Source organism: Hoplias malabaricus, chromosome 10 (genome assembly GCF_029633855.1).
Source record: "Hoplias malabaricus isolate fHopMal1 chromosome 10, fHopMal1.hap1, whole genome shotgun sequence".
Classification (NCBI taxonomy): Eukaryota; Metazoa; Chordata; class Actinopteri; order Characiformes; family Erythrinidae; genus Hoplias; species Hoplias malabaricus.
Window position 1 is genome coordinate 43783810 of NC_089809.1, and position 20000 is coordinate 43803809.

At 48.9% G+C, this 20000-nt stretch overlaps 1 protein-coding gene across 4 annotated transcripts in view; it reads right to left on the reverse strand.

The window, feature by feature from the left end:
- Positions 1-20000, reverse strand: part of dtna (dystrobrevin, alpha) — a 54368-nt gene that overhangs the window by 17999 nt on the left and 16369 nt on the right. For 3 of the 4 annotated variants that reach the window (XM_066683931.1, XM_066683930.1, XM_066683929.1), the window contains 12 exons: positions 19913-19974; positions 19260-19340; positions 18286-18499; positions 13434-13519; positions 12520-12674; positions 11706-11811; positions 10409-10575; positions 9008-9132; positions 6146-6229; positions 5082-5153; positions 1893-1983; positions 1175-1263 (listed from right to left, as the gene is read on the reverse strand). In XM_066683931.1, coding sequence (XP_066540028.1) covers positions 1175-1263; positions 1893-1983; positions 5082-5153; positions 6146-6229; positions 9008-9132; positions 10409-10575; positions 11706-11811; positions 12520-12674; positions 13434-13519; positions 18286-18499; positions 19260-19340; positions 19913-19946 — 1304 coding nt within the window. In that variant the 5' untranslated portion in view covers positions 19947-19974. Of the gene's footprint in view, positions 1-1174; positions 1264-1892; positions 1984-3073; positions 3167-5081; positions 5154-6145; positions 6230-9007; positions 9133-10408; positions 10576-11705; positions 11812-12519; positions 12675-13433; positions 13520-18285; positions 18500-19259; positions 19341-19912; positions 19975-20000 lie in introns of all 4 variants that reach the window. The other variant, XM_066683932.1, reaches the window with a different exon arrangement.

Genomic DNA, 20000 nt, shown 5'->3' on the forward strand with positions numbered 1-20000 from the left:
CGAGGGTAAAGAGCTGGTCCTGTGTTCCACGATGGTGGCAGAATCCGCATTGTTCCTCCTGGATCTGATTTTCTCGAGTAACCCCGCATAGACCTTACCGGGAAGGCTGAGGAGTGTGATCCCCCTATAGTTGGAACACACCCTTCGATCCTCCTTTTTAAAAAGGGGAACCACCACCCCAGTCTGCCAGTCCAGAGGCACTGCCCCCGATGTCCACGCGATGTTGCAAAGACGTGTCACCCAGGACAGCCCCACAACATCCAGAGCCTTGAGGAAGGCTCTGGGCCACCTGGGCCCAGGTGATAGACGAGCCCCCCCCCCAAACTCTACTTCCTCTGTTGGTGGGACAGAGAAGATCCTCAAAGTATTCCTTCCACCACATAATGACGTCCCCAGTCGAGGTCAACAGCTCCCCACCCCCACCATATACAGTGTTGGTGAAAACTGCTTTCCCCTCCTGAGTCGCCTGATGGTTTGCCAGAAACTTCTCGGAGCCAACCGAAAGTCATTTTCCATGTCCTCTCTGAACTCCTCACACACCCGAGTTTTTGCCTCAGTGACAGCTGAAGCCGCAAGCCTCTTGTCTCTTTGGTACCCGTCAGCTGCCTCCGGAGTCCCCCGAGCCTACCAGGCTTGATAGAACTCTCTCTTCAGCTTGACAGCCTCCCTCACCCGTGGTTGTCCACCACCGAGTGCAACCACAACAGGCACCGACAACGTTGCGGCCACAGCTCAGTTCAGTCGCCTCAACAATGGAGGTCTGGAGCATGGCCCATTCGGACTCAATGTCACCGGCCTCCCCAGGGATGCAGTCGAATCTCTGCCAGTTGTGGGAGTTGAAGACCTTGTAGACACTCCTCCACTGCATGGTACCTACTCTACTGTACTTGTCTATACACTGCTTTTCCCCACCAGGTAAATCAGGTTCTGGTTCTGGAAGCAGGTTCTTGTTTAGTGGCTGTTCTCTCGTGGTTCAGAGCGAGTCGAGTAGGGACTAAACCGTGGTGTGTAAACCTTGCAGAGCGCTGATTGTCCAGAGAGAGTTGTCACTCTACGCCACGCAACGCAGACGACCAGCACCAACTATCCATCTGTAAAATCTCCAGCTGCAGCAGAGATCACGTTTGTTTTTATCCGACTCACGACAGCAGCACGTAAAATTACTTGTGCTTACTTGTTCCTGCTCTCCAGTTCGGCGATGAGTTGCCACCGCTGTGTGTTTGTGTCGAGGGAGACAGAGATGTCCTGCGTCACTCCGGCTTCCTGCAAAACAGCAACTGAGTTACTGACAGTTTTTCCTGGACTTTGCAAAACCTGGATTCACCTGAAGGAGAATACAACATATACATCTAACAACCATAACATTACAGCCACTTTTAATATTACACCACTGACCACACGGGTCACGCTGTAGCTCTACAACTACAGGCTGTAGTCAGTCTGTTGCTCTGCATACTTTGCTATCCCCATTTCCCCCCTGTTCCTCAGTGCTCAGGACCCCCACAGAGCAGGTGTGATGTGGTGGTGGATCATTCTCAGCGCTGCAGTGACACTGACGTGGTGGTGGTGTGTTAGTGTGTGTTGTGCTGGTGTAGAGTGGATCAGACACAGCAGTGCTGCTGGAGTTTTTAAACCCCTCAGTGTCTGGACCGAGAACAGTCCACCGACCAAAAACATCCAGCCGACAGCGTCCTGTGTCACTGATGAAGGACTAGAGGACGAGCGACACACACTGTGCAGCGACAGATGAGCTACTGTCTCTGACTCTACATCTACAAGGTGGACCAACGAGGGAGGAGTGTCTCACAGAGTGGACAGAGAGTGGACACAGGGTTTAAAAACTCCAGCAGCAATATACAATTCACATATAGAAAAACAAAGACTGATCTTACCGCTGATGCTCTGTCAGCAGCCAATCGGGAAGCGTATCGAGCGATGAGGTAGTGTTCATCATCCTGGCTGTTACTGCCACTGTCCAACGAGCTGCCAATCAAGAGGAACAGGACACAGTTATTTTCCCTTCAGCGTTTACTGCCCCACATTCACTCACAGGGTTAGCGCTGTAGTTTGGGGGCTGTAGTTGGGGGCTGTAGTTTGGAGGCTGTAGTTTGGGGGCTGTAAGCTGCGGTTGTAGCCGAAACATGGTCAGGACGTGCACAATGTAAGACACTGAAAGTAAAAGCAAACAGTGCTTGAAAAATGCGCATGGAACAGCTTTGACAAACAACAGGGAAAAGCAAAAGTGTAAACACCCAGTGTGGTGGCTCAGGACAGAAACATAACTGGCCCCAGCTGTAGGTTTAACTCGCCTCGGCCGGGACACAGTAGAAACTGGCAAATTAAACTATTTCAGCGTTCACTCTGAGGTTTTAACGAGACTCCTGTGGGAAAGCCTCGCCTCGACATGACACTGCCGCCACCACACTTTACTTTCAGGATGGTGTTTGTGGAGGAACGGGTAGTAAATGATTTACAGAGGTAAAGTCAGCTGACGTTTCTCACAACAACCTGTTAGTTCAGAGATCTATGTACACAGCGCAGTCTAAACGAAGGGTGTACTCACACTAGACGAGCCATACCCTGCCCGAGCATGTCTGACCCCCACAGTCCAGGTCGTTTTACTGGTGACAGTGAAGAAATGGACTCGGACAGGGTTCAGTTGGACTCGGGCACTGTTCAGATGGACTCGGGCACGGTTCAGTTGGACTCGAGGGTGAGTACACCCTAAATCCCAGAGGATCAGATCAGTTATTATCAAAGTAAAAGAGCAGGAGGTGCTTAGCAGAGTTGAGAGTCATTAGAATGAAATTCCTCCAAAGCACAGAAGCTTTTGTTGTTAGAGAGCTGTAAAAGCTTAATATGGTCAACATTCCTTATTCACTAACTGTGAGTTCTAAATAAATAAAGATGTATGTTTCTGTCAGGCGTGGCGTCATGACGGCAAGCATCCTTGATACTCAGATTTATTTCAAATCTGAAAATCTGATGTGATTGTTATGAGCCTGAGATGGTGACAGCGGTTGACAGAAACAGAAATGGCCACTGCATCCACAGCCCCCAGGGTCACACTAACCATGAATGGCTCTTTTGGAGGAGGTTCACATAAAGCCCAATGAGGACATGTTCATCTGCGAGTCTGTCCGCAATATCAAGGCTGTACTGAACCCTGAAACAGTGGTTCACAAACACCAATCAGATCACTGACAGAACGCATACCTGGCTAATAATAATAATAATAATAATAAGATCAAATATGTTATCATGTAATAAGACAATGAAGTCTAACAACCAGTGGAAGCCCATAATCAGCCACTTGAAAAAAATTTGAGATGCAAGAGCAAGAAATAGGAGCAAGAGATAGGAAGTCATTTCGTAATCGACTCACTATTTCATAATTATCACTTATTATTTTAATTATGACTTACACTCTCACAAGTTTGACTTACTCATAATTAAGACTTACTATCTTATAATTATGACTTAAATAGGCTTCCGTAGGAAATAGCGGACTCACTCACTCACTCACTCACTCACTCACTCACTCACTCACTCACTCACTCACTCAAAGTTGACCTATTTATTTCTCCACAAGGTGGTGCTATTCAGTGCTTTGCAACAAAGACACTTTATGTGTTTGTTTCTTTATTAATGCATTTATTTGCCAATCTACTGCAACAAAATACTGAATAATAACCATAAGCTGGACCTGGCTTTCATGAGGAGAGGTTTGTATTACTGTAATAATAAACATTTATACCCTTTCCGACTGTTCCCTGAACATACGGAAACATCTAAAACATCTTAAACATCACTAGGTCAAAGAGACATTGACACTTCCATTAAAGTTTACAACAAAATACACCAGTGATGGTGATGTTTGATATCGCTGCTCAAACGGTTATCACAGACCCACCGACCAATCATCATCCCTCACTAAACCCCGTCTCCCCCCTTTTCTCCAGCAGGGGGAGACAGAACTCACAGTGGAACTGAATTGTGAGGGGCGTTGCCGCACCACATAAGGGTGTGTGTGGATCAATCTGTATCAGCTGTGTTTTAGAAAGCACTGGACGTTATGGGAGGAGTCTTCAGCGGATGGTTCGAGCTGATTGGCTGCGGATGGTGTCTGATTGGCTGCGCTGGAGGAGTCTGTAGAGTCATTCTGACTGAGCACTGCTTGATTAATGGGTTTCGCTTTAGAATAAAACTACACTTATAAAGTTTTCAAATCTATTAACATCTGTTTATTAAGGGGTTATTATAAATGTTTCTAATGCATTAAAGGTCAATAATAAACAGTTATAACACATAGACAGAAAGGGAAACAGTGACCTGCCAAAAAGTGAGCCCACATCGATCTCCAGTTAAACCTCAGATCTCTGGATACTGACCTCACTCTGACATTAACCCTGTCAGCTCCAGCACATATCTGTTAATACATTTAACCATTTATCCACCAGGTTTAATCAGTTGAACATATTTTTATATGTCTTTTATACAGTAATGATAATGTGGTGTGGGCATTAACACGTGAAACGACTAAATCCACATCTTTTACCTTGACATTTTCTGTAAGATATCTAACATAATAATAAAAAAAAGAGCCGTGGATGGTCCCGCCGTTCCTGTACCGAGCCCAGTCTCTAACCATTAGGCCACGGCTGCCCCCTTTCATTATCAGATAAAAAGAGGTCACTGTTGCCCTTTCTATCTCTGTGTTACAAATGATTATCAATGACTTTTAAGTTGTTTACAGCCTAATTAATAACCATGTAACAAACAGGTTTTAAGCCATTTATAAACTTTTATTTTAAAGTGGTACAGATGAATTTGAGGGGTGTCCAGTCCTCTATAAAGACAGTGTGGTGTGGTCCGCACTGATCTACACACAACAGTCAGAGCTACAATAGAGTTACAGAGTTCCCCCGTAGAGGCTTAGTAAGAGAGCTCCGCCCGAAATGAGGTCACACTCTGAACATGGCTGAGAACACTTGCCTTAAACTGATAGAAAGCAGACATCCTTCAACATTCCTGATTCTCATGTGGTCAGCTGTGTTTGGAATTCACAGACGGAGACTTACCCTTTCCCTTTTAGGAGGTCTGGAGTGGTCAGAGCCAGAGGCTTTCTTTGTCTCCCATCATCTTTCACGCTTCTGTTTACATCAGGAGAAGAGGAAAATAGAAAGTCACACACACGCACACACACACACACACAGATAATTAAAAAAACACTCTGGTGTGTGTGTGTGTGAGAGAGAGAGAGAGAGAGAGAGAGACAGAGACAGAGAGAGAGAGAGAGAGAGAGAGGCAGAGAGAGAGAGAGAGAGAGGCAGAGACAGAGAGAGAGAGAGAGAGAGAGAGAGAGAGAGAGCGAGAGAGAGAGAGAAAGCAAGCTGTTAGAGTGAAACCTCACCATAAGGCATGACTGTGTCCAACAGCAGCTAAAAAACCTAAAGCAGGGTCTGGTGTGAAAGTGGCGCCTCGTTTCTGTGCGAGAAATGGATTAAATGACGAACTGTGGGCAAAGTGGATGAGGGCAGACAACCATCTTTATGTAATCAGAGCCCGTGGAAGAGTAAACATCAAATGCCTAGAACACAAACCTGAAACGAATCCACTCTGAACACACTGTGGTGTAATATATAACATAAATCAAAACCAGTTCATGTTTCTGTGTCACACCTGCGCCAGGTCCTGCATGGATGTGAATCATACGCTGAACCCTACGCCGTGGCCTGACGCTCACCTGCTCAGAAGTGTAACTACACGCCACGTTTACACAGACCACAGTGAGAAACGAGAACGTCCTTAAATATTTACTCCAAGGGCACTTCCGCAGGCTACTGAACTGAGTCGACGCAGAAGTGTAAATCGGCCTTCATCGCCGCAGCGATAGATCCAGCAGGTGGCGCTCATCCTTGTAACACAAGTCTAATCTGGATATGATCCTCAAATCCAAGACGTCTGTGGTCTGCCACAACACACAGCTACAGACGGGCTTCATAAACAGACGACCAGAACCGGAGAACTGTGTGGGGACACAGGAACACTGCTGTAGAAGAGCTGGAGACCTTGTTGTTCTGTGTGTGTGTGTGTGTGTGTGTGTGTGTGTGTGTGTGTGTGGAGGGATGGACTGTACACTCACACTCTGCTGGAGTAGGGGTTACTGGACAAAGGCATGGAGTGACACAACATGGATTCATTCCCACTGTTCACCGGCCGGGGAGGCCTGCAACACACACACACACGGTACATTACAGCAGAGAGAGAGAGAGAGAGAGAGAGAGAGAGAGAGAGGGAGAATATAACACATCTAAAATAGAGGAGTGCCTAAGAATGAGAGGAAGGTGCTGGGAAGTGGGGGACACTGAGTGAATGAGAGAAATGTAGTGAGACAGAGACACTCTGCGTCCCAAACTGTGCCGTGTCCTACACTGGAGCGTCTGGGTCACTGTGATGTGCACTGTTATAGGGAGCGGTGTTAGTGAAGGTAGTGAATGATTCGGGACACACTCTAATCACAGTGAGGCAGGATCAGTCTAAACTCCACCAGGGTCTGATAGAAACGACCTCCTGAACCCAACAGCTTCCTTCAGTGACTGTGCTGTTCATAAAGGCCCCCTGCCCCCGGCCCCCTGCCCCCGGCCCCCACCACCAGCAGGGACAGTGGTCTGAGAGCACCAGGACATCTGTACTCTGCATAGTCTCCTCAGAGAAGCTGTGTGGGAATCCTCACACCAAACTGCACTCTGGGTATTCTGTCTACATTAGACTTTAGTTGATATACACAGTGTTTTAAACAGGACACAGTTTTAGACCCAGCTTCAGTGAATGTGAGAGAGTGAGTGAGAGACAGGGCCACTACACTGCTCCTGTTAGAGTGGTACATTCATACACAACACTGTTAATGCGCTGATAGAGTAAGATCCACTTACCAAGTGTCTCTGTTTAGTCAGCAAGAGCAAAAAGAAAGCAGCAAAATGTTAAAACACTGAACACAACTTCTTCTGCAGTAAAAATGCATGACATTAAAACCTCCATCATAAAAGCTCTGGGTTCTCGGAATGTATACATTCTGGGTCCGGAGCCTACCTGGAATCACTGGGCACAGGGTGGGAACACACCCTGGAGGGGGCGCCAGTCCTTCACAGGGCGACACACACTCACACATTCACTCACACACTCACACCTACGGACACTTTTGAGTCTCCAATCCACCTACCAACGTGTGTTTTTGGAGCGTGGGAGGAGACCAGAGCACCCGGAGGAAACCCACGCAGACACAGAGAGAACACACCACACTCCTCACAGACAGTCACCCGGAGGAAACCCACGCAGACACAGAGAGAACACACCACACTCCTCACAGACAGTCACCCGGAGGAAACCCACACAGACACAGAGAGAACACACCACAATCCTCACAGACAGTCACCCGGAGGAAACCCACACAGACACAGAGAGAACACACCACACTCCTCACAGACAGTCACCCGGAGGAAACCCACGCAGACACAGGGAGAACACACCACACTCCTCACAGACAGTCACCCGGAGGAAACCCACACAGACACAGGGAGAACACACCACACTCCTCACAGACATTCACCTGGAGGAAACCCACACAGACACAGAGAGAACACACCACACTCCTCACAGACAGTCACCCGGAGGAAACCCACACAGACACAGAGAGAGTACACCACACTCCTCACAGACAGTCACCCGGAGGAAACCCACGCAGACACAGAGAGAACACACTACACTCCTCACATACAGTCACCTGGAGGAAACCCACGCAGACACAGAGAGAACACACTACACTCCTCACATACAGTCACCCGGAGGAAACCCACGCAGACACAGGGAGAACACACCACACTCCTCACAGACAGTCACCCGGAGGAAACCCACGCAGACACAGGGAGAACACACCACACTCCTCACAGACAGTCACCCGGAGGAAACCCACGCAGACACAGAGAGAACACACCACACTCCTCACAGACAGTCACCTGGAGGAAACCCACGCAGACACAGGGAGAACACACCACACTCCTCACAGACAGTCACCCGGAGGAAACCCACACAGACACAGGGAGAACACACCACACTCCTCACAGACAGTCACCCGGAGGAAACCCACACAGACACAGGGAGAACACACCACACTCCTCACAGACAGTCACCCGGAGGAAACCCACACAGACACAGGGAGAACACACCACACTCCTCACAGACAGTCACCCGGAGGAAACCCACACAGACACAGGGAGAACACACCACACTCCTCACAGACAGTCACCCGGAGCAGGACTCGAACCCACATCCTCCAGGACCCTGGAGCTGTGACAGAGACTACCTGCTGCGCCCCTGTGAGGCCCTACAATGTTCACATGATGTCAGTAAATATCAGAAAGCAAACATTTCTGTCACCAGCAGAGGGGGCAAATCCTCCCCAGAATTTAGTTTGAACCGCCCTGACCCCTCTGACGGTCCTCTTGTGTTTGCTCACCTTATTCAGTTGTGCTGCATGGCTCTGCTGGCCGTGTGGGCGTTTCTCTGGAGGCGTGAAGACAGAGAAAAATATGCTGCGAACCAGACGAGGTCAGTCTGCTGCCGTCTGATCGACTAAGAGCAATGCGGCTGCTGCATTGGTTTCAGATTTGAGAGTGGAGAGGCTCATACCTGTTCTGTATTATAGTATGTTCAGTAGTTTCCTACCCTCGTTACATAGTATGGTCTCTGCAGTGCTGAGAATGGAGTAGCAATGACAGAGGTCAGGGGAGCACTGCAGTGATTTTGAAGCTGTAATTTTAAGGTCAAAATACTAAGCCTGGGATGATTGGTGAAGACGGTGGGATTGAAATCCTGGGGAGGATTTACCACAGAGCGAGTTGTAGCAGGTTACTGTGCATTGACCTCACGTTAAAGGCCTAGCATTAGTTCTCATTGAACTGTGCCCTGGAAGCTCTTAAACCTTGAACAGAGCCTGAGAGTTACTTACACAACATGAGCCAGGTTCAGAGGCTTCTCCGGAGCGTCAGGGAACACGGGCAGGAGCGGCTCGCGGCTGGAGGCACAGCTCAGAGACTTACTCAAGGCGTTGGACAGCTTCTTCGCAGGAGATTTCTGGAAGATAGTCACATAGAAACTGTCCATTATCTGTAACCGCTTATCCAATTTTAGGGTCGCGGGGGGTCCAGAGGGGTCATCGGGCGCAAGGCGGGAATACACCCTGGAGGGGACGCCAGTCCTCCACAGGGCAACACACACACCCATTCACTCACACCTATGGACACTTTCGAGTTGCCAATCCACCTGCAACGTGTGTTTTTTGGGCTGTGGGAGGAAACCGGAGCACCCGGAGGAAACCCACGCAGACACGGGGAGAACACACCAACTCCTCACAGACTGTCACCCGGAGCTGGAATCGAACCCACAACCTCCAGGCCCCTGGAGCTGTGTGACTGCGACACTACCTGCTGCGGCACCGTGCCGCCCAGAAACTGTCCTTTTTCTCTAACTAAATGAAGCATGTTAGTTAGCTGAGAAGTGCTGTGTTGGAGCATGCAGATGCCACATCATAAAAACATGAGCCATGAACAAAGGACATCATTTAAATATCGTTTAAAAATCTAAGAAAACCCAGTGACACTCATTCATCAAAACTCAGCACGGTCTGATTCTAAACCCAGCGCTCTCAGCTTCTACTGTCATCTCTCTAATCAAAGCCCCGTCCGGTTCGAGAGCGTGTGGATCTCAGCCCAACAGTTTAACACCACCATCAGCACCAGCCACAACAATAAGAACAGGAGCTAACACTAATAATGTGTTCAGTCCAAAAGTGGGTGGAGTTATGTTTCCACGTGCACTGATATAAACACACGCTGCTCCTCCTCCACGTTCCGTTTAAAGACGTGTTACACTGCTTTTATTTCATACGACTGACTCCGCCCACAAACTCCACCCTAAACACAGTGGGTGGAGCCACAGCATTTAATCCACTGCAGTAACACACTGTTTACACCGTCACACACCTCCATCACACCATTCTACCGTCTCCAACCAATCAGCACGCTCCGTTTGCTCCACTGTTCATTTCCTCCATTCGCCCTCAGTTTAACTCTATACAGTTTGGACAGTAGGGGGCGCAGTGCACTCACCGCTCCACCTCAACTCCTCCTATGAGGAGCCTCTGAACTACTCTCAATCCTTTCTTTGGTTCACTTAAGAAACATCTTTATGTAAATTATATGTTAATTAATTGCTGGTGGGCGGAACTTAGTTTCAGGAACTGAAGCTTATTCATTAATTGTGTGCAGACCTCCACTGTTTTTTTTTTAACATCCTACAGAAGTTACACACACACACACACACGCACACACAGACACACACACACACATACCCAGGACGTGTATTCCTTCATCTGGTGCTGGTTGCTGTGGGAGCTGGAGGCATGGCCCTTCCAGAAGCACTGCTGACAGAGCTGATAATTATGACATTGTTGGCAGCGGTAGCGAAATCCCATCATGCTTTGGCTGTGGCAGTAGGAGCACTCCACTGGGTGGAAGACTAGAGGAGATGAGAGAGAGAAATAAGGAGCTAATGCCACAGTTTTTTTACGTTCCTCTGCTTTTTCATTTGGTTTTAATTGTGTCCAATTCCCAATCCTTATGTCTCTCTTTGTTTCGTACAAGATTCGCACTGAACTCGTCTTACAGCCGCGCCCACGGCTCCCAAACCACAAGGCCCCGGGCTTCAGGCCACATCCCACATCTGATCCCAGCCCTGCGGCTTCCTCCAGCCACTGTAGTCCATGTTTTTAATCAGCACAATATTCAGGAGTCCATCACACACGAGCTACAGGACAGTTCCAGCAAATTCCACTGAACACTCTCTTACAGAATCCAGACTGGAAACATCCAAACACAGACCTGCTACATGAACCGGTCATGGACCTGCTGCGACAGTTACCATCTCCTGCAGGAGTTTGGGCACCCCAGGTCTGTGAACCCAGGTGACATTATCCCAGACGATGTCCCTTTCTGCTGTCATTTCATCTAATTATTTGTTTTCTTCCTAGGTTTTAATCATCTCCTGTTCCTACTTCAGCCTGTGGGCGAGGGGCGGTGCAGGGGGGCGGTGGGCGAGGGACGGTGCAGGGGGGCAGTGGGCGAGGGTGGTGCAGGGGGGGGTGGGCGAGGGACGGTGCAGGGGGGTGGTGGGCAAAGGGCGGTGCAGGAGGGCGGTGGGCAAGGGGCGGTGCAGGAGGGCGGTGGGCGAGGGACGGTGCAGGGGGGTGGTGGGCGAGGGGCGGAGCAGGAGGGCAGTGAGCAAGGGGCGGTGCAGGGGGGTGGTGGGCGAGGGGCGGAGCAGGAGGGCAGTGAGCAAGGGGCGGTGCAGGGGGGACATATGCTTCTTCAGACACACCGCTTCTTTACAAACTGATTCTAAATGCAAAATCTACTGCCCATATCTGTCACATCACACTGTGGGCAGCCGTGGCCTAATGGTTGGGGCTTGGTGCTGGAAGGTTGTCGGTCCAATCCCCAAAACCGACAGGAACATTCCCGGCTGAGGGGCCTTTGAGCAAAGTACAGAACCCAAAACTGCTCCCCGGGCGCTGGGGCTGGCTGCTCACCGCTCTGGGTGTGTGTTCACAGCCCCTAGTTCAGCAGTGTGTGTGTGTGAACAAACCTCACCGTTTTCTACGCTAGCGAGCCGATGCATGAGGGGCAACCAGACGAGGCACTGGGCAGGAGGATCAGACATGAAGGCGTCCAGAAACATGTTCAAGGAAACCTGCTTCTGTAAAAAATAAATAGAAAGAAAAAGTTCACAGTGAAACCCTTGGTCTTTTATGAACAGATCTGTGTTTAAGATGCTGCTGCTGGATTATCTGCTGTTGCTTTGTACCAGCTTTATGCACCTATCCACGTCTTCAATCAGGTGTGTATTTGGTTTTATCTGGATGGTGTGGGTTTACCTGGGGAGTGGGTGGTTTGTGCTGCAACTAAAGCTGGATAGGTGAGTGTGTGAGTGAAGGTGTGAGTGAGTCGCTCTGTGAAGGACTGGCGCCCCCTCCAGGGTGTGTTCCTGCCTTGTACCCAGTGATTCCAAGTAGGCGCCGGACCCACCGCGACCCTGAACTGGGTAAGAGTTACAGACAATGAATGAATGAATGCGTGAATGTTATTTATTTGGTAAAAGACCAATAAATGTGCAATAAACCAAATAAGACCTAGTCAAGGGTTCTTGTCAAAATCGCTGGTCCTGTCTCGCTTTACTTTAGACTCAGTCTGGACTCTGTCTCCCTCAGCCATAGCCTTGCACTTGTCTTTGACCACAGCCACATTTACAGAGAGCAGGAGAGGACCTGCTGGAAAGGGTCATAACATTCCTCTCCAAATCCAACTGTACCTTGAATGGTTTTGTTTAATTAATACACAATTCTAAATTCCTCTTTTACCAAAAAGACGAGGAACCTGTAAAAAGTAAATGGCGAGTGTCACTGACCTGCTGTGTGAAGCACGTTCTGGTGGTCTGGTCAGTGTACGCAAAGGACGGTCCCTCAAAAACCACGGCTGGCAGCTTGAGCGCCTCCTTCAGGAACTGATCAAACTGTGAATAAATCATTATCCCCCTGGAATCTGAGATCTGAGAAAACACATCTGGAGAAAGAAACACAGGAAGACTGTAAAACTCACTTGCTCCCTAAAGGTCTATTAAACATCTGTCCAGGCCAGGGATGGCCAACCTATCGGACGAAAAGAGCCAGAAAAACTCATTACCCCCAGGATTTACACAAATTTACCTGCAGACAACCGCTATACTACAGCCCCCACAACCTCTGACAATCACACACCGAGACTCCAAGGGTTTGGGATTTGACCCCTCTTCACTATCCCTTTCCTTTGGCTTTATTCCGCCGCTCTCGCTGTGAACAGAGGCGCTGCAGCAGGTTTTTGGAACCAGACTCTGAAAATAAGCCGATATTTCAGAGCGATATCTACCTGATGTTGCAGGACTGCGAGGAAGAAAGAGGTCTTTATGATAGAAATAGGGTCATTTTAGACCAAAGTCGACAGAGGGCGCTGTATCCAGATCTGTGCTAAACTCTTCACCTGGCAGTGGCTGTTAAGGAACTGATTATGTCTGTGAGTAACATAACTGACCAGTATTCGGATCTGCTGGTAATGAACGCACAGTTTTTATAAAGGTGTGAGTGAAGGGAACGTCTGACTGGACACCGGACGAGGTCAAGGTCCTGTTTAATAACGGAGAATGACTTTCAAGGAAATGACAGTCTGTGTGACCTCATCAGATTATGATAAAAAGACACATTTAGCTTCTTAGTTTAAAGCGTCATCAATCAACATTATTTAAAGGAAATGGATCTGTCCAGAGGGAGAATTCAAGGTGCCACTTACATCTTAATTTGTCTGAAATCTTTCCCCCACATAACGTAGCCAGGGCCATCTTCACCAAAAACACAGACATCTTTCCTTGGCCGTCGCTGCAGGAGAAAAGAGATACGGTTTTCTCTAAAAGTACATTTCTAATTATGTGCTACATGAAGTTTATATTTAAACACCTCATGCAAATCCTTCTGTTCAACATTTCCAACGACCACAGTCACAGTGTGTGTGAGACAACACCAGCTGGGGGTAGCTGTGGACTAATGGTTAGAGCAGAGGGCTTAGGGCAGAAAGGTTGTTGGTTTGATTCCCACGAGCAGCAGGAAAACTGGGGGCGAAGGAACAGCACTGTCCTCCTCCTCAATCCACGGCTGAGGGGCCCTTGAACACAGCACAGAACTCACCCCTGGTGCACTAGTGTGTGTGTGTGTGTTCACAGCCCCTAGTGCACTAGTGTGTGTGTGTGTTCAGTGTTCACAGCACCTAGTGCACTAGTGTGTGTGTGTGTGTTCAGTGTTTATAGCCCCTAGTGCACTAGTGTGTGTGTGTGTGTGTGTGTTCACAGCCCCTAGTGCCCTAGTTTGTGTGTGTGTGTGTTCACAGCCCCTAGTTCACTAGTGTGTGTATGTGTCCTCAGCCCCTAGTGCACTAGTGTGTGTGTGTGTGTGTGTGTGTGTGTGTGTTCACAGCCCCTAGTGCACTAGTGTGTGTGTGTGTTCACAACCCCTAGTGCACAAGTGTGTGTGTGTTCACAGCCCCTAGTGCACTAGTGTGTGTGTGTGTTCACAGCCCCTAGTGCACTAGTGTGTGTGTGTGTGTGTTCACAACCCCTAGCGCACTAGTGTGTGTGTTTGTTCAGTGTTCACAGCCCCTAGTGCCCTAGTGTGTGTGTGTTCACAGCCCCTAGTGCACTAGTGTGAGTGTGTGTACAGTGTTCACAGCCCCTAGTGCCGTAGTGTGTGTGTGTTCCCAGCCCCTAGTTCACTAGTGTGTGTATGTGTTCTCAGCCCCGAGTGCACTAGTGTGTGTGTGTGTGTTCACAGCTCCTAGTGCACTAGTGTGTGTGTGTGTGTCCACAACCCCTAGTGCACTAGTGTGTGTGTGTTCACAGCCCCTAGTGCACTAGTGTGTGTGTGTTCACAGCCCCTAGTGCACTAGTGTGTGTGTGTATGTGTGTGTTCACAGCCCCTAGTGCACTAGTGTGTATGTGTGTGTTCACAGCCCCTAGTGCACTAGTGTGTGTGTGTGTTCACAGCCCCTAGTACACTACTGGGTGTGTGTGTTCACAATCCCTAGGGCACTAGTGTGTGTGTGTGTATTCTCAGCTCCTATTGCACTAGTGAGTGTGTTCACAGCCCCTAGTGCACTAGTGTGTGTGTGTATGTGTGTGTTCACAGGCCCTAGTGCACTAGTGTGTGTGTGTTCACAGCCCTTAGTGCACTAGTGTGTGTGTGTTCACAGCCCCTAGTGCACTAGTGTGTGTGTGTGTGTTTGTGTTCACAGCCCCTAGTGCACTAGTGTGTGTGTGTGTGTATGTGTTCACAGCCCCTAGTGCACTAGTGTGTGTGTGTTCACAGCCCTTAGTGCACTAGTGTGTGTGTGTGTGTGTGTGTTCACAGCCCCTAGTGCACTAGTGTGTGTGTGTGTTCACAACCCCTAGTGCACTAGTGTGTGTGTGTTCACAGCCATTAGTGCACTAGTCGGTGTGTGTGTTCACAGCCCCTAGTGCACTAGTGTGTATGTGTATGTGTGTGTTCACAGCCCCTAGTGCACTAGTGTGTGTGTGTGTGTTTTCACAGCCCATAGTGCACTAGTGTGTGTGTGCTAACAGCCCCTAGTTCACTAGTGTGTGTGTGTGTGTGTGTTCTCAGCCCCTAGTGCACTAGTGTGTGTGTGTGCATGAGTTCATAGCCCCTAGTGCACTAGTGTGTGTATGTGTTCACAGCCCCTAGTGCACTAGTGTGTGTGTGTTCACAGTCCTTAGTGCACTAGTGTGTGTGTGTATTCTCAGCCCCTATTGCACTAGTGTGTGTGTGTTCACAGCCCCTAGTGCACTGGTGTGTTCACAGCCCCTTGTGAACTAGTATGTGTGTGTTCACAGCCCCTACTGCACTTGTGTGTGTGTGTTCACAGCCCCTAGTTCACTAGTGTGTGTGTGTGTGTTCACAGCCCCTAGTTCACTTGTGTGTGTGTGTGTGTGTGTATATGTGTTCACAGCCTCTAGTGCACTAGTGTGTGTGTGTTCACAGCCCCTAGTGCACTAGTGTGTGTGTGTGTGTGTATGTGTTCACAGCCCCTAGTGCACTAGTGTGTGTGTGTGTTCAAAGTCCCTAGTGCACTAGTGTGTGTGTGTGTTCACAGTCCCGAGTGCACTAGTGTGTGTGTGTGTGTTCACAGTCCATAGTGCACTAGTGTGTGTGTTCACAGCCCCTAGTGCACTAGTGTGTGTGTGTTCACAGCCCCTAGTGCATTAGTGTGTGTGTTCACAGCCCCTTGTGCACTAATGTGTGTGTGTTCACAGCCCCTACTGCACTAGTGTGTGTGTGTGTGTGTATGTGTTCACAGCCCCTAGTGCACTAGTGTGTGTGTGTGTTCAAAGTCCCTAGTGCACTAGTGTGTGTGTGTGTTCACAGTCCCGAGTGCACTAGTGTGTGTGTGTGTGTTCACAGTCCATAGTGCACTAGTGTGTGTGTTCACAGCCCCTAGTTCACTAGTGTGTGTGTGTGTGTGTTCACAGCCCCTAGTGCACTAGTGTGTGTGTGTGTGTTCACAGCCCCTAGTGCACTAGTGTGTGTGTTCACAGCCCCTAGTGCACTAGTGTGTGTGTTCACAGCCTCTAGTGCACTAGTGTGTGTGTGTTCACAGCCCCTAGTGCACTAGTGTGTGTGTGTGTGTGTTCACATCCCCTAGTGCACTAGTGTGTGTGTGTTCACAGCCCCTAGTGCACTAGTGTGTGTGTGTGTTCACAGCCCCTAGTGCACTAGTGGGTGTGTGTTCACAGCCCCTAGTGCACTAGTGTGTGTGTGTGTTCACAGCCCCTAGTGCACTAGTGTGTGAGTGTTCACAGCCCCTAGTGCACTAGTGTGTGTGTGTATGATTTCACAGCCCCTTGTGCACTAGTGTGTGTGTGTGTGTGTATGTGTTCACAGTCCCTAGTGCACTAGTGTGTGTGTGTTCACAGCCCCTAGTGCACTAGTGTGTGTGTATTCACAGTCCCTAGTGCACTAGTGTGTGTGTGTGTTCACAGTCCCTAGTGCACTAGTGTGTGTGTGTATTCTCAGCCCCTATTGCACTAGTGTGTGTGTGCTCACAGCCCCTAGTGCACTATAGTGTGTGTGTGTGTGTGTGTGTTCACAGCCCCTAGTGCACTAGTGTGTGTGTTCACAGCCCCTTGTGCACTAGTGTGTGTTCACAGCCCCTTGTGCACTAGTGTGTGTGTGTGTGTTCACAGCCCCTAGTGCACTAGTGTGTGTGTGTGTTCACAGCCCCTAGTGCACTAGTGTGTGAGTGTTCACAGCCCCTAGTGCACTAGTGTGTGTGTGTATGATTTCACAGCCCCTTGTGCACTAGTGTGTGTGTGTGTGTGTATGTGTTCACAGTCCCTAGTGCACTAGTGTGTGTGTGTTCACAGCCCCTAGTGCACTAGTGTGTGTGTATTCACAGTCCCTAGTGCACTAGTGTGTGTGTGTGTTCACAGTCCCTAGTGCACTAGTGTGTGTGTGTATTCTCAGCCCCTATTGCACTAGTGTGTGTGTGCTCACAGCCCCTAGTGCACTATAGTGTGTGTGTGTGTGTGTGTGTTCACAGCCCCTAGTGCACTAGTGTGTGTGTTCACAGCCCCTTGTGCACTAGTGTGTGTTCACAGCCCCTTGTGCACTAGTGTGTGTGTGTGTTCACAGCCCCTACTGCACTTGTGTGTGTGTGTTTACAGCCCCTAGTTCACTAGTGTGTGTGTGTGTTCACAGCCCCTACTGCACTTGTGTGTGTGTATTCACAGCCCCTAGTGCACTAGTGTGTGTGTGTGTGTGTGTTCACAGCACCTAGTGCACTAGTGTGTGTGTGTGTGTTCACAGCCCCTAGTGCACTAGTGTGTGTGTGTGTGTTCACAGCCCCTAGTGCACTAGTGTGTGTGTTCACATCCCCTACTGCACTAGTGTGTGTGTGTGTGTGTTCACATCCCCTAGTGCACTAGTGTGTGTGTGTTCACAGACACAGATGGGTTAAATGTTGAAGACACATTTCGTTGTACAGTGACAAATCATTTCATTTGATCTAAGTGGACTACCACAAACCCTTTTTCAGAAAAACTGGGGACGTGTGTCCACTGGAGTCCAAATGTATATTCTGGAGATGAGTTTGTGTCCGCGGCAGCGTTTACGGCTGGTGCTCTCCTGTGTAACAGCAGCGTACAGAACACTGTGGACAGTAGACTCTGAAAGACCTTACCTTTAACTTTGTGTGACTCTCACAAAGTTCGGCCCAATGTGATGACCCTCTGCTGCAGAGACTGACCCTTCTGTGGGTGCTCCTTTTATTATTCACTCCCTTTAATGCTCTCCTGTTTATAGTGGAACGCTTCAAAGCTGTGGAATTGTAACATTCTATAAACTCTTTGCTTTTATTTCCTTTTCATTCTGACTTTTTTGGAGCATGTTGTAGGCGTCTGGTTCTAAATGTGTTTAAATTTACTAAATACAGTCGAGTTGTTCAGAGACAGCAGTTGGAAATCTTTTCTTTTGTCATTAAATAAAGCTTCAGGAGAATGAGCACAGAACAGATTCCTGTTTTTATCGTGTTTTATAAAACCTCCAAACTTTTCTGGAAAAGGGGTATGTGTAGGGCATAGAGACTACCACAAACTCACGGGTCGTAAGCCGCCAGCAGGAAGCTGAGCAGTGTGGAGACTGACTGCTCCTCGTTGATCTGGTGGGTGGTGGGCATGCGTTTGTTCAGCTGGTGGAAGATGGTAGAGAGTATGGCTTCCAGTTGAGCCTCGGAGAACTCCGTGCTGAGGTCCATGGCGTTCAGGCCGTTCTCCCGGAAAGCTTCGATCACATTCCAGATATCCACCAAATGCACTACGAGCAGACACACAGGCCCTTACTCGTCACAGCAGCTTATGATGTGAAAACAGAGATCTGAGAGCAGTTGATGATTCAGCTTCTGTGTAAAATAAACTCCGCCTATCAGTGCCTCATTTACATAATTTCTGCAGTGAATAAATACAAAGATAGAGTTCAGAGGCTGTGAGCCAGTTCATAGGTGGAGTTGAGGTGGAGCGGTGAGTGCACTGCGCCCCCTACTGTCCAAACTGTATAGAGTTAAACTGAGGGTGAATGGAGGAAATAAACAGTGGAGTAAACGGAGCGTGCTGATTGGTCGGAGACAGTAGAATGGTGTGATGGAGGTGTGTGACGGTGTAAACAGTGTGTTACTGCAGTGGATTAGAGGCTGTGGCTCCACCCACTGTGTTTAGGGTGGAGTTTGTGGGCGGAGTCAGTCGTATGAAATAAAAGCAGTGTAACACGTCTTTAAACGGAACGTGGAGGAGGAGCAGCGTGTGTTTATATCAGTGCACGTGGAAACATAACTCCACCCACTTTTGGACTGAACACATTATTAGTGTTAGCTCCTGTTCTTATTGTTGTGGCTGGTGCTGATGGTGGTGTTAAACTGTTGGGCTGAGATCCACACGCTCTCGAACCGGACGGGGCTTTGATTAGAGAGATGGAGCTGATGGAGGTCAGAGCGGTCGGGAGTCTGTGTGTAGTTTAGGGTCAGATCTGAGAGATACAGCGTGTGGAGCCTGTGGCTGTAAATGCTGCAGTTCACACTCACAGTTACATCTCTTCTGAACAAATCGGAGCTTGCTCGCTGTTCTGTAGGTGGAGAGCCTAATGGAGTCCAGCTCTTGCGCCCCTGTAAGATCAGAGAAGGGTTCAAGCTCTTTAATAAGCAGCAAAACCTACAGAAAACCATGAAAACACCAGAGACTGCCCTTCATTTCCATTTCCTACGCTCCTCCAAATATTACACAGTGCAGTTTCTGCAGTGCTGAGCCAGGATTATCAAAGACAGAGGCTGTATTTTCCTTGTTACAGCTCAGTGTGATGCTCCAATGATTCTGAAGCTGTAAACTGAAGGTAAAAACACAACCTACTGTTCCTTTAAAAGGGGTTTGTGGTTGTGATGTCAGAGCTTCTGATTGGTCTAACACATTTGCTCCTCACTTGGTTAGAGCTCTCCCCTCGTCTCCACAGTGGAACACAGTTCTGTTTCTTAATGAAACGTCTGTGACCTGCTTCGGTCCAAACCCCACGAGCCCCACAGCAGTGTTCTCCCCCTGTGTAAACAGCCCCTGTTCAGAACGCCCGCTTTCAGCACCTGTTCCTTTAAATGATAATGAGCCGCTCGCTGTTCACCCCGACCCCGAGCGACTGAAACAGCAGTCAAATAAACGAAGGGTGGTCTCTGATACTTGTGAAACTCACGCATCTCTGCAAACAGCTGTCTCCTGTCTGCCATGGTCTTGCTGAGATGGTCCTCAGTCGCGCTGCAAAACAAAACAACACACGGAAA